Source organism: Choloepus didactylus, chromosome 5, assembly GCF_015220235.1.
Source record: "Choloepus didactylus isolate mChoDid1 chromosome 5, mChoDid1.pri, whole genome shotgun sequence".
NCBI lineage: Eukaryota > Metazoa > Chordata > Mammalia > Pilosa > Megalonychidae > Choloepus > Choloepus didactylus.
The window spans coordinates 166,370,788-166,385,845 of record NC_051311.1 but is presented as its reverse complement, the minus strand read 5'-3'; the positions used below and the strand labels follow the sequence as shown (position 1 = coordinate 166,385,845).

General features: G+C 38.0%; 1 protein-coding gene across 1 annotated transcript in view; it reads right to left on the bottom strand.

The window, feature by feature from the left end:
• Positions 1–15,058, bottom strand: part of LOC119534673 (zinc finger protein 596-like) — a 36,288-nt gene continuing 21,230 nt past the window's right edge. The window contains exons 2-6 of the mRNA XM_037837288.1: positions 7,667–7,751; positions 5,888–6,014; positions 4,992–5,087; positions 4,391–4,470; positions 1–3,938 (exon numbers count right to left, since the gene is read on the bottom strand). Of these exons, the coding sequence (XP_037693216.1) occupies positions 2,511–3,938; positions 4,391–4,470; positions 4,992–5,087; positions 5,888–6,014; positions 7,667–7,678 (1,743 nt within the window). The 5' untranslated portion in view covers positions 7,679–7,751 and the 3' untranslated portion in view covers positions 1–2,510. The remainder of the gene's footprint in view (positions 3,939–4,390; positions 4,471–4,991; positions 5,088–5,887; positions 6,015–7,666; positions 7,752–15,058) is intronic.

Genomic DNA, 15,058 nt, shown 5'->3' with positions numbered 1-15,058 from the left:
AAGTAAAGAAATCCTACAACTCAAATGACAATAGTACAAACAACCCAATGGGCAAAAGATCTGACAAGACATTTCTGTCAAGAGGAAATACAAATCACGAAAAAACATGAAACAAATGCTCATCTAATTTCTAATACTTTCCAATACTTTACTTTCTAATACTTTTTAGAATAGACAAAAGTAAAACCTGAAACTGCTGAAACTCAAGGCCAGATGCCTTGTTCTTTGATGCTAATGCTTTATTGTGTATCTACGTAGTTACATTATAACTCTACAGCCTCATAACTTCTGACTGACCCCAACTGAACCCCTTTTTCTTGTTTTACAACTTCGAAGTCTTGTGATCTCGTAGACAGCCCGCTTATTAATGAAAGAACTTGAGTTAGCCCAAAACTAACCTACCCCAATTCCTAAGCTATCTTACTAGATAAAGCCAGTTCTCACCAAATTGGCCCATCTGACATGCACTGTAGCTTATACCTTAACCTATAGGTGACCTATACCTCACTATATTAAAAATCATGCCCATCTTCAGCTTAAGACCAGTATTTCCTTACATATATCCTGAGACTAGTCATGTAATCAGTTTGTGCATGCCCAATATTCAGACTTTTGCTAACTTTGTAACACTGAGACACTCTTCTCCTTATCCTAAACCTTTGTCTTTAAATACTATAAAACTCCACACCACTTGGGGGAGGAGCCTAGTGAGTTACAGAAGTTAGGGGAGACAGATTTAGGGCCCATAGGCCTTCTGTTCTCCTTACTTTGTGCAAAGTCTTCATATCCAAAAGATATTCAATCATTGCCAACTCCAAGCTCACGTACCACTATCAAATTCCAGAAGACTCAGGGCCACACTGCTTGCAGTGTCTTTCTTGTACCTCATGGAATTAAAAGAAACCTAGACTCTTTCCATCCAAATTGCTTTCATAAATTGGCATCTCCATCACCAAACAACTCCCAGTTTCCAGGGGTCTCTGGTCCTTACAGCTTACAGGGACTCCCTATAATCTATATGTGTTAAGATAAGCAGAGAATCTTTGCCTATTACATCTTTGATTATTAAAATGATTATTTCAGTGGGTTCTAATAACCAATAATAGTCCCTCAGAGAGGGGAAATGGGAACTATCTGGAACTCCACTTGACTCAGTGAACTACTTTGTGCAGAACCCTCTAACCCAATGATTAATACTGAAATGAAGTATTCTTTCCTCTAAGATTTGACACAATGCAAACATTTCTGTTCTGCTTCATATAATCACTGACTCAAGAAATGTTCATCACTCACCCAGTAGAAGCAACCATTGAAGCATATTCATTTACCCTAGAATACCAAATCACAGACTTCACATTCACCTATGCCCAAACATAAAGCATTTCTATTCAGCCACCAGACACCCAATAATTTGCCCAATCTCATCAAACACTAACCCTGACAAAGCCACAGCTTATATTAACAACATTCCTAAATACTTAATCAGCGACTTCCATGAGTTTACATTTAATACATTTAATGAAATTTCTGGATCTAAGCCAGGGGGTTTCACCCTCCTAATACTCTTCCCTCTCTTTTCAATTTCATTGTTATTTATGAACTGAGTATTTTTCTTTGTACTGCAAAGCTTGTGTTTCACTGAATGATAGTGCACAGTAATTGCAGACTGTGTTTCATTCCAATAGTGTACACTTATTTTATTGAAAGGATGAAATACAAATTAGGGAACTCCAACACTCAGTACAAACAGAATCTTTCACATGTAATTTCTCTGGCTTATATATAAGAACAGTCCATTAGGACTCTCAACTTCTATTAGATTTATATTGTGAGTTCTCTCATATGACATAATATAAGACTACCCACTAAGGGTTTTCCTACATAGGTGGAATTCATACAGAGTCTCTCCTGTATGAATTTACTTATATTAATTGAAATACTACTGATGACAAAAGGTGTCAGCATACTGATTATAAACATCCTGTTTCTTCAATACGTCAGTTATCATGTTTAAAGTTTGAAGCCATGACTCAAATCTCTTGCATATTAAAAACATTTAGTGTGACAACTCTTTTTATCTAGGTCAAAACATTGAAGGCTTTCCCACATTGATGACATTCACAAGGTTTCTCTCAAATTTGATTAGTTTCATGTTGTGTAAGAAGAGAAAAATTAAGATGCCATTCTTATGGCTTTTGCCCACTGTGCATTCTTTCATATTTGCTGAGGGAAGAACTACAAGAAAAAGATTTTCCACATGGGGCTCATGACATGGCGAGTTTTCCCATGTGGTGTGAAAAATAAATGAAGCCTTTCCACACATATGGCATTTGTAAGGTTTCTGTCCTGTGTGCACTCTCTGATCTTGTCTAAGTTGAGAAAAATGATTGAAGGCTTTTTAACATATATGGCACGCATAGGCTTTCTTGCCACTCTGTGTTCTCTTATGTACTCTAAGACGAGAAGGTTGCCGGAAGTTTTTCCCACAGATCACATTCATGGGGACACTCTTAAATATGAGTTCTTTCATGTTTTCTGAAGGAAGAAGTATATTGGAAGGCCTTACCACAGGTATGGCAAACATAGGGTTTCTTACCACACTGTGTTTTCTCATGTTCTCTAAGAGTACCAGATTGCCTGAAGGTTTTCCCACATAGATGGCATTCATAGGGTTTCTCTCCAGTGTGAGATCTCTCATGTAGTCTGAGGGCAGAAAAACATTTGAAGGCTTTTCCACATGTATGGCATTTATAGGGGTTCTCTCCTGTGTGATTTCTCTCATGTACTCTGAGGGGAGAAGAGGATGCAAAAGCTTTTCCACATGTATAGCATTCATAGGGTTTCTCTCCAGTGTGAGTTCTCTCATGTACTCGGAGGGCATAAGAACATTTGAAAGCTTTTCCACATGTACGGCATTCATAGGGCTTCTCTCCAGTGTGAGTTCTCTTATGCTGCGTGAGGGAATAAGAACGAATGAAGCGTTTCCCACATGTATTGCATTCATAGGGTTTCTCTCCAGTGTGAATTTTTTCATGTAGTCTAAGGAGATAAGTATGAGGGAAGGCTTTCCCACATGTATGGCATTCATAGGGTTTCTCTCCAGTATGATTTCTCTCATGTAGCGTGAGGGAAAGAGAATACATATAAACTTTCCCACATATATTGCACTTATAGGGTTTCTCTCCAGTGTGTGTTCTCTCATGTTGTCTGAGGGTAGAACAATGACGGAAGACTTTCCCACATGTATGACATGCATAGGGTTTCTCGCCACTGTGTGTTCTCTCATGGTGTCTAAGACAAGAACGTTGTGTGAAGGCTTTTCCACATAGATGACATTCATGTGGTTTCTCTCCAGTGTGTGTTCTCTCATGTGCTCTGAGGGCAGACCTATAATGAAAGGCTTTCCCACATGTATGGCATTCATAGCGTTTCTCTTCAGTGTGTGTTCTCTCATGTTGTCTAAGATTAGAATGATTACTGAAGGCTTTCCCACATAGACGACATTCGTGGGTTTTCTCTCCAGTTTGAGTTCTCTCATATTCTTGAACGTTAGACTGACTGAAGGCTCTTCCACATAGAGGACATTCACTGAGCTTCCGTCCTTGAATTTTCTCATGTTGTCTAAGGTTAGAAGTTTTCCTACATAGAACACATTCATGTGGCTTATCGCCAGTTTGAGTTCTACTGAATTTTCTGTGCCCAGAGCTTTCAATAAAGGCTTTAGCACTTTGATGGCGTATATATGATTTACTTGTACGGTTAATCTGCTTATGTTGATAAAAAGATGAATGGTCACTAACGACTTTTCCAAGTGGTTTCCTTAAAAATGGTTTCTTTCCCATGGGAATTAATGCATGTTTAGGGACTGTGGATCTGAGAGTGGAATCTTCTAGCAAATAATTACATTGAAAGGAATCCTTTTGTGCGTGTGATATCTGCTGTGGGAAATTAGAAGACAGATGGTCAAACATTTGTCCATATACATATATACCTTCACTTCCTTAAGATGCAAATTCTCAACTCACCCTTCAAGTGATAGTCTCTGAATAAAATCATCCCCATGTCAGTTTTATATACACATTATTCACCGTTATGCAAGATTTTCTCTGTATTACCACCCAAACTGCAGATCTATCTGATCAATTTTGACCTACATGATATTTCAAAATTTATTTACATGAACCATGTTTATGCAATCATGTTTTCATAAGTACTTGGCCAAGAGTTTTGTGCTCAGTTTACTTTTTCCCAAATTGATACTATCACAGATTTTTGATAGATTAGCATTGAATCCCATTAATTACAGCAAGCTGATTGTACTGTATTCACAATTTATTCAATCCTCAGGTATTTATTTGGAAAATTAGGGTTCACCACAATGAGAGCTTACCGATGACATGTTAGAATTGGCTTTCCTGCAGGTAAGGTGCAAGACTGCTATTTCTTGCTTTTTACGAGGACTCTTCTTGCCTATAATTGGGGGGAAAACACAATAAATTGTTAGGTTAGCATTACGGGAATGAAAATCTTGGAAAGTCGAAAATATTCTTGTCAAAATATTTCAAACATTGACACTTGGCTGGGAAACAATTTCAAATTAAGGAATACTCTAGGTAAAAGAAACAATTATAGGACATTAACAATCAGAAAAGATTTTCAAGAATAAAATATGAGAAAAATACAAAGTTAGGAGCTTGGTAAGATAAAGATGGGGAAAATCTTACAAGAGTAAGACCAGGACAAGGATCATTACTGAAACTTTTAATTCCAATAGTATACGAATATCCTTTTTCCAGAGTCAAAAACAGTTGAATAGGGCTTGATAAGTGTATATGATAAGGACCACATATAATGAAAATTTCCCCAATATTCTTGCCTCCATTTCAGAAATCATCACTCCCTTAAGGAAACCTGAAGTTGATATTTCAAAGGACCTACTCTTTAATTGATGAATCTGCTCCACTATAGATGCACAGGTTCCTAGAGCTCACCTGGACTCTGGTTTTGGGTAAATCCTATTCCTTCTCTCCAAACTTCCTTTCCTTGTGACAACTGGGAAAGCACATCCGATTTGCAGACCTGAATTCCTGTTTGTAGGAAGAGATACCTGAATTTTGAGCTAAGTGTTAATAGTGCATTATCAAGTCTACTGCAGGCTAACAAAAAAAGAGGGTAAGCACTGAACGTCAGCAAGACGAAAGTACTTGGAACAGAGAACACTGACCATATTTCACCAACAAAGAGTAACTCTTGACCTTATTTACATTACAGTGTGTACCTTTTGCTATTGCTCCCCACGTACAAGGTCAAAGAGAGACCAGAGAATCCTATGTATTCTAAAAGGAGAGAAATTATGTTTGCACAGTTGATGACTATTATTTTCAAAAAGAATCCAGTAAGCATAAACTCCACCAAGACAATCTACATTCTGAGGAAAATGATATCTGTAGTGTTTTTACTATTGTCTTCTGAAGCCTCAGCATACTCCTTAGAGCAGAATAATTATTTTAAAATGTTTAGTCACTTATTTACCCATTGAAAAAATTACTGCTTGACCTACCAACACTAGTCTGAGTGTTTGAACTTGGGTTTCAAGAAGGACATTAAATTGTGGTCAAGAAATTTAATTCTATGGGGTAAACTAGATGTAAATAAAATGTTAGAAAAATTATTTCATTTAGGTGGTTGTATGTGTTAAAAAATAATATAATTTAGAAGTATTAATATGAACTATAAAAATATAAAGAATATAAAAAAGTTATACAACGTGGGGAAGCTGACGTAGATACCTGAAATAGATGATATATGACAAATACATATGTAGATAGTAGAGAGATGGATTGACGATTGATAGATACATGTCAAGAGTAAACTTTCTGAGACTCACCGATTGAGACCAGATGGTTGATATTCTCCAGCATCACTTCTCTGAACAGCTTTCTCTGGGACGAGTCTAGCAATGCCCACTCTTCCTGGGTGAAGTCTACGGCTATATCTTTGAAGGCCATTAACTCCTAACATATCACAGAAATTTGGGTTCACACAAGGCCATCCTTACAGAAGTCTGAGGTGTGATAATCAGAATGACAGCATAAGGATGTAGGGACTGTGTTTATAAAATTGAAAACATGTTTGGAGTTCCTGCAACATCACTTTCAATACTGAACTGCTGTCTGCCTTTCAGATACATTCAAAGAACCACAGACATTTTAAATACATACAACTGCACTACAAAGGAATATCACATGACAATGGAGTGATATATCCTGGAAATCTCCCGACAGACTTTAATTATGACCTCTGATGTTGATTATAATACTTGCTCTAGAATATGCCATAACTAAAATATTTTTACCAATTACAGATAAATCTACAGACATGATAAGGAAAGAAATAGCCATGACTTGCCACTTTTAAAAACAACTAGGGTTAGATTCTTCCTGTATATGGATGACAACACTTTGGGTCATTTATAAAATTGTTTAACATTGTGTTATGCATTTAAACAGACCCAATATACTGATGTATGAAGCACTCTTTATCTAAATTCAATTCAGTACTCTGTTCATTAACATGGCAGGGAACTTGGAAGCAATATGTAGATTTCTACAAAACTAAACTGGTTTCATACAGAACTCCGGATCAGTAAGTTCTGCCTCCCTCAATTCTACATAACTCAGTTGTTTGTGATGTTTAGTACAGCTGGTTCAGCATCACAAGTCAGAGACCCTTGAGAGAGTTGTACTGAAAGATGGCCCTAGTCTGACTGTTTCTGTGGTAGAAGACCTCCCATTCCCAACATTTTCTGGGGCCTACACCACCAGTTTTCAGTGTCCCTATTATATCTTCATCTCCTTATATCTTCACCACCTGTCTACTAAAGGTTAAAAGAAGACCCATCGTTGCTTCTGGTCTCCTCAAACCTGCAAAAATTTTCACAGTTCCATAAACTGCATTCTATTCAAGGGAAGAATACTTACTATATCCATTTAAAAATTTGAGAAAAAGTTGATTTACAAAAAGTTGAAGTTGGGAAATTGGGAACAAGAGTTTAAGGGACAATTTTAGTTTACTTTTTTGGAATGTTTCAAAATGTACAAATATATTCTATCAACACTTTAAAACAATTAAAATTTGGAAAAATAAAGAATTCCTCACTTCCTTTTATTTGCTAACCTCTTGTGCTCCAGTCAAGAATGCACAGACTTATTTTTACCCCAGTACCTATAAAACTGGATCACCCCAGTACCTATAAAACACACCTGCTGTTACATCACCCTCCCCGCTGTTAATTTCTGCTCTTAATCATCTGTATTATCTATGTTTACCGCAAGCCTAAGCAAACTTCAAGCACTGACATGATCCATGAATGCATTATTTCTCCAATGAGGCCATGGGTTGAGTGAGAAAAAGAAAATATCTCTCATCTCTTCAGAGAATACACTACCTAAATGGAGTGTACTACAAACTATTGTAGTGTTGGGAAGCAATATTTATTGATGAGCCCCAAACTTACCTTAACTATTCTAGAGTCCGGATAAACCAAACTGAAGCTCATGTCCTTGAACACCTCACGAATGGACTCAGAAAATTTAAGCCAATAGGAGAAACCTCCCCACCTGCTGACAACAGTGGTATAACTTCAGTTAAAGAATTCCCTACTCACCCACGACTGCATTATCAATAGCTCAGCTGACAACTGTCTTCCTCCAGATGTTCACTCACAACCAGACAGGCAATAGGTGAGTAACCTGAGAAAGGAGACAGAACCTTCAGAATCAAGTCTTGAGCACAGTTTCCACCTAGACTTAACTGGCAGGAATCTCAAACACTTCATCTGGGAGTCAAACCACTATAATCAACACGAATGTGAAGTGTACTGCAAAAAAAAAAAAAAAAAGAGGAAAAAACAAAAAAAAAGAGGTAGCGGTCTCTTCTTTCCCAGGGTCAAGATGTAGGAGGTCCTGGCTTCTCTAGTGACTAATGAAGATATGAATCTCTCCATATTAAAGATAAGAACATAAAAATCACTGAATTGTGTGTATTAAATTCCAATTCTGTTCAGGAACTTTTAATTCCCTCCCTGATTCCAAAACATAAGAATTCCTGACCCATATGTCATCTGGAATCAGGATGCCTCCTTTGTTTCTCCAACATCCATCTCTGTCCACTGGATTCTCAGAAGCTCCCTGCTCTAACCACCTTCACTTAGCCTTCTGGATACACCTGTCCTAAATCATCTTAGTTCTTTCACATGTGATGCATAGCAATGTAACTCCCTCAACATTGAGTGCTAGATCTCATCCCAATGGATTCGGATGTCAACAAAGAAATTCAATATATTTAATTATATGGAAAACAAGGAGATCAATTCAAGGACTTGATCAATTTGGAGGGATCAATGGCTCCCTTCATATAAATCTAATCATGAAAATCCCCTGCATCAGAAAACAACAAATGTAGCTTATGAGGGCTGACAATGTGATTGGGAAAGCCATATGAACCACACTCCCCTTTGTCCAGTGTATGGAAGGACTAGAAAAATGGGGGCAAGGAAAAAAAAAAAAAGGCACCCAGTAGTCTTTTTTACTTTAATTGTTCTTTTTCACTTTAATTTTTGTTATTATTTTTGTGTGTATGGTAATGAAGATGTTCAAAAATTAATTTTGGTGATAAATGCAAAACTATATAATGGTACTGTGAACTGAATGTACATTTTTTATGACTGCATGGTATGCAAATATATCTCAATAAAAATGAATTTTTTTAAAAAAATTATATGGTCATAATGTCACTATCATGTCCCAAAATCTTGAAAGGATTAGGAGGTTCAGAAAATGTAGAATGAAAAGATCTGGGAAATAATCTATTTGCTTACTTTGATCTTTTTATGAGTGGGGAACTGAAAGCTTTTTCACATATTAATCATCAACTGTGGTATCTAACACTTCATTATTCACATTAGTGAATGGATGTGTAATGTAAATTGCTCCACAAAAATGTGAATAATTGCATGCACTTCATGGACAAATAACAATAATGTGTCATTAACACAGGATTAACTTACTCATGGGTACCTGAAAACCAGGGGAAAAAAATGGTGTATTAACCCAACAGCCTTGATGTTTGAAGGTGAGTATATAACCATGTATGTTACATGGTGTGATTGTGGGACTGTGAGAACCTTGCGGCTCACACTCCCTTTATAAGTGTGACTTCAAAGACATAATTAGGTTCAAAGTGAAAGGGTGGAAAACATATCTACCATAGACTATCAACCAAAAGAGAGCTGGGGTAGATTTATATATATCAGACAAAATAGACTTTATGTCAAGAACTACTAAAGGAAGAAAGAAGACCTTTATATACTGATAAAGGTGTCACTTTAACAAGGAGACAGAATCATAAATATATATGCACCTAACAGCAGAGCCTCAAAATATACAAAGTAAATATTGAGAGATTCAAAGGGAGAAGTAGACGGTACAAGATTAACAGTAGGAGATTTCAATACTTAACACTCAATAAGAGTCCATTCACAAATGAAGACTATCTGGTATATACATGGAATGGAGTAATATTCAGCCATAAAAAGGAATGAAGTTCATGTGGCAACATGGATGAACATCAAGGACTTCAAACTGAGTGAAGTAAGCTAAACACAAAGGACAGATATTTGGGTGATTTCCCTAAAATAAAATTATCTTAATAAACTCAGAGTCAGAAACTGAAACTTAAAAAGGAAAACATAAAACAACACTATACAACACAGTGAACCCTATTTTAAACAATGGACTACAGTTCACAGTATAATTAAAATGTCCTCTTACATTTTAACAATTGTACCACATTAATGCAAGGCGTTAATAGGATAGTATATGGGAACTCTGTATTTTATGTATGGTTTCCTGTAAGCCAATAACATCTATAATCATAAAAAAGATTGGGGCTGGCTGAGGAAAGAATCAGTGACCTTGAAGATAAGACTGCTGAAATTATCCAGTCTGATAAAGACCAGAAGAAAAAATGAAGAAAAGTGAACAGACCTGAGGAACTTATGGTGGTTTGGAAGTCTATGTACCCCAGAAAAACATGTTTTTAAAGGTAATCCATTCCTGTGAGTGTGGACCCATCATAATTACAATCTTCGGATGTTATTCAGTCAAGATGTGAAACACCACCTTCAGGATGGGTCTTAATCCTCTTGTGGAGTATTTTTTTTTTTTTTTTTTTTTTTTTGCCTATGACAGTTTATTTTATTTTTTTTTCATACAAAACAAATTGTACTTTCGATTGTTTACACTACCATTACATAGTTGTACATTCATCACCTAAATCAATCCCTGACACCTTCATTAGCACACACACAAAAATAACAAGAATAATAATTAGAGTGAAAAAGAGCAATTGAAGTAAAAAAGAACACTGGGTACCTTTGTCTGTTTGTTTCCTTCCCCTACTTTTCTACACATCCATCCATAAACTAGACAAAGTGGAGTTTGGTCCTTATGGCTTTCCCAATCCCATTGTCACCCCTCATAAGCTACATTTTTATACAACTGTCTTTGAGATTCATGGGTTCTGGGTTGTAGTTTGATAGTTTCAGGTATCCACCACCAGCTACCCCTAAATCTTTAGAACCTAAAAAGGGTTGTCTAAAGTGTGCGTAAGAGTGCCCACCAGAGTGATCTCTCGGCTCGTTTAGGAATCTCTCTGCCACTGAAGCTTATTTCATTTCCTTTCACATCCCCCTTTTGGTCAAGAAGATGTTCTCTGTCCCACGATGCCGGGTCTACATTCCTCCCCGGGAGTCATATTCCACGTTGCCAGGGAGATTCACTCCCCTGGGTGTCTGATCCCACATAGGGGGGAGGGCAGTGATTTCACCTTTCAAGTTGGCTTAGCCAGAGAGAGAGGGCCACATCTGAGCAACAAAGAGGCATTCAGGAGGAGACTCTTAGGCACAAATATAGGGAGGCCTAGCCTCTCCTTTGCAGCAACCGTCTTCCCAAGGGTAAAACTTATGGTAGAGGGCTCAACCCATCAAACCACCAGTCCCCTATGTCTGTGGTCATATTAGCAACCATGGAGGTGGGGTAGGCGAATACCCCTGCATTCTTGTGGAGTATTTTTATAAACAGGATATCAAAAAGAGACACAGAGATAGAGAGGAGGGGGGAGGGAAGGAGGGAGGGAAGGGGAGAGAGAGAGAGAATCAAAGGTACTTCACGAGAGAATCAAAGGTACTTCACATGAAGCCTTAGAAAGAAATGATGCATGTGTTTTGGAAATTGGAGGAAAGGTGATCCACAGTTTAAAATGGCAAGAGACCTTGGTGAAAATGATTTCTGATTTTTAGATGGGAGGCAGAACTTAAAAGTGATGAGCTTGAATATTTAGCTGAGATTTCCAAGCTAAGTGTTGAAAGTGAAGCCCGACTTCTCCTTGAAGCTTACAGAACCATGTGAGAGGAAAGGGAGGAGCTAAGAACTGAGCTACGAAGAATAAAGAAACCAGAAATTGATGGTTTGGAAAATGACTTTCAGCATGGTTAGTCCCCAGAGAATAGTGCCCAATGTGAAGGTATAACTGAACATGGATCCAGCCAGCCATTTCAGTATAAAACAGGTTTGGAGGTTCAGTTATACAAAAACTATGTGTGGAAAATCCTACGGCTAGATTTGTCCCTGTGAACTCCATGTTCATATCTGTATGAAAAAACAATGACACTGAGGGAAAAATCACTTCAAGGGCAGAACCATGGAAGCTGAGGCATACACTGAAAACACATTTTCAAGCCAGCAAATCCAAGGTTAACAGGTGTTAATCCAGTTACTGGAGTCCTTTATAAATGGAATGAATACAGAGACAGAAGCAAGAAGATGAAAGCCAATGAAATCCAGAAAAGGGAAAGACCTGCAAACACTGCCATGTGCCTTGCCATGTGGAAGAGGAGCCGAGGATCACTGACAGGTAATCTTCAGGAAGAAAACACTGCCTTGATTCCTTGATTTTCACATTTTCACAGTCTCAATACTGTAAACATGTAAGCCAATAATTCCCATTGTTTAAACTGAAGCATTTCATGGTATCCTCTTTGCAACATTTAGAAAACTAAAACAGACATCAAACATATAAATGTATACATTACGGAACTTCCTGAAGGAAAAACGGAAAGAGAAAGAAAGAATATAAAAAAAAAATGGTTGTAAACTTCCAAAATTTACTGAAAAGACTTGTATATATACATCCAACATACTCAATGAAGGACAAACAGGACACCAAATAGAACCAAAACGTGACATGTTATATTCAAACGGCCGGAATGAAAGATAAACAGAAAATGCTACCAGAAAAAAATTAAAAATGAAAGAAAAATACATAAAACTATACAACACAGTGAGCCCAAATGAAAACTATGGACTGCAGGTAATAATATAATTACAATAATATTACATCAATTGTAATAGAAGAAAAACAATAATGCATGGGTTAATAATAGGATAATCTGCATCGCGGGTATACAGAACTTATTCTTTCTACATGATTTTTCTCTAAACCTAGAACTTCTGTATTTTATAATGGTATAGCCACTGTGGAAAATGGAAAACCGTTTGGCGGTTCCTCAGAAAGCTAAGTACAGAGTTGCCTTACAATCTAGCAATCCTGCTGCTTGGTGGATACCAAGAAGATCTAAAAGCAGGAAGGTGAACAATCAGCTGCACACTAGTGTTCACAGTAGCACAATTCACAACTGAAAAAAGATGGCAACAACCAGATGAGTAGATAAACAAAATGTGGTATATACATATGATGGAGTATTATTCAGCAGGAATAAGGAATGAAATCCTAAAGCATGGGAAAACATGGATGAATGCTGAGGACATTATGCTGAGTGAAATAAGTCAGACACACAAGGACAAATATTGCATGATCTCAGTAATACAATCTAAGTATAATATGTAAACTGATAGGCATAAAATCTAGAATGCAGCTTACCACGAGATGGAATGAGGTTAAATAATGGGAAGAAACTGAAGACAACTGTATAACATTGTGGCTTACAAGGGGTGACAGGGAGATTGTGAAAACCTTGTGGATTGCACTCCCTTTATCCAGTGTATGGATGGGAGAGTAGAAAACGGGAAAAAACTAAATGAAAAATAGTGTGGGATGAGGGAATGATTTGGGTGTTCTTTTTTACTTTTATTTTTGATTCTGATTCTGATTCTTTCTGGTGAAAGGAAAATGTTCAAAATAGATTGGGATGATGAATGCACTATATGAAGATACTATGAACAGCTGATTGTACACCACGGATGATTGTATCTATCTATAAAACCTGGTTGAAAGAAATTAAAGAGGATCTGACTAAATGGAAAGATATCCCATTTCATGAACTGAGAGATTTAACACAGGTCAGGTGGCAATACACCCCCAAATGATTTACAGATACACTGCAATACCTATAAAAATTACAAGGGCAATTTTTTAAAAGACATGTAGAAGTTGACCCTTAAAACCACATGGGGAAAGCTGAGGGTGGCAAAGGGAATTGAACAGTTTAGCCCATCCTTTAGGACAGCTAGTAAATAGCTAGAAACTGTAAGAAGCAACTATTTGTGGAACTACAGAGAACAAACAATATCGTACACAAGCCAGGAATGAGTGGAAATGAAATCACAGCAAATCCTTACATGCTAGAGCCCCTCCCCCACTGGCACAGCAGGCGGACTCAGACTCCCCCCCTGGTGGGACAGAAGTACAGGCTCCTCATAGCAAGGAACAGGAATTCAGCCAAGCACAAACAGTGTACTTCATTGATGAATTCAGAATGCTGACTCCCAGTTCTGAACATAGATAAATTTACAATGCAATCAACAAACCAGCAGGGCCGTTTCAGTCCCAGTCCCAACAATCAGGAAGTAGGGAAGTACGCCAAGAAAAGGGGCATAGGGAGCCAAGTACCAATTCCAACTCTTGATTGGTGATCCGGGGTGCTGCAATACAGCTCAGAGAACTTTTTTTTTTCCCTAAGGTAGTCCATTAAATAAAGAAGTTGGCAATCTCCATGTTTAGCCCTACCCCAGGCAAGGGTGGAAGTATGACTGAGAGACAAAGTAACTAAACAGGCAGTGGTGATAGCCCCTAAAGGGTAGCTTATCCCCAAAATAAGTGTGTGTGGGGGGGAGCCAGCACAAATGGTAGCTGACATTCAAAGAAATCAGATTCCAGGGGCTGGAATATCAGCAAGGAGCTTGCTTTGCAACCTACAAAAGGTGGCACCAGCCTCTGAAAAATGCTCAAGTATGAGTGAAACTGGGGCAGTGTGACATTCACCATAGTTTTCCAGCTTACAGGGAACAGGGGGCTGAGGAGCAGGAGGGGTAAGGCTTAGCACAGGTGGCTGTTCTTTAGAGAACTCAAAAACCGGAGGCTGGGAAAACAGCGACAGTTTCAAATACTCCCACCTCCACAGCCTATGTCTCACCTATGCCCCTGGCAGAGGCGGGGCTGGCTGAGAATTAAAGGCACAGGACACCCTCATGCCAGTGAGGACCAGCAGACTGGAAAGTGTCATCTGCTAGGCAGGATGGGAACAGCACAGAATCATGAGTATTCATAGGAAAGACTAGCACCCTGCTGGTCGCATCCCCAGGGAACACTGATACTGAACTACAATCCTTTCATGAGTCCTGGACCTGTCTTTTCTGAGACAAACTGATGGGAAGATCCTCTCTGGGGATACTCTCTTCTCAGAATCAGCCCTCCAGGTAAAAGTTTCTAAACATAATGAAAGGAGTGTTAAAAAACATATAGAGGCAAACAAAAACACAAACAAAACAAACAGATCAACATTCCTTTAGGAGGAAGAGGGAAGAGAAAGTTTTGACCCAGGGAAACATAACTGCACAAAAATGGGCAACCTCAAAAATCATTCCATATATCCTGGGAAAGAATAAGATAAAAGCTGAAAAAATTTTGATCAGCTAAACAGAAGCTAGGCTACAGACCTAGAATAAGTTGCAGCAAATGTTAAGGAACTGTGCAAAAAGTC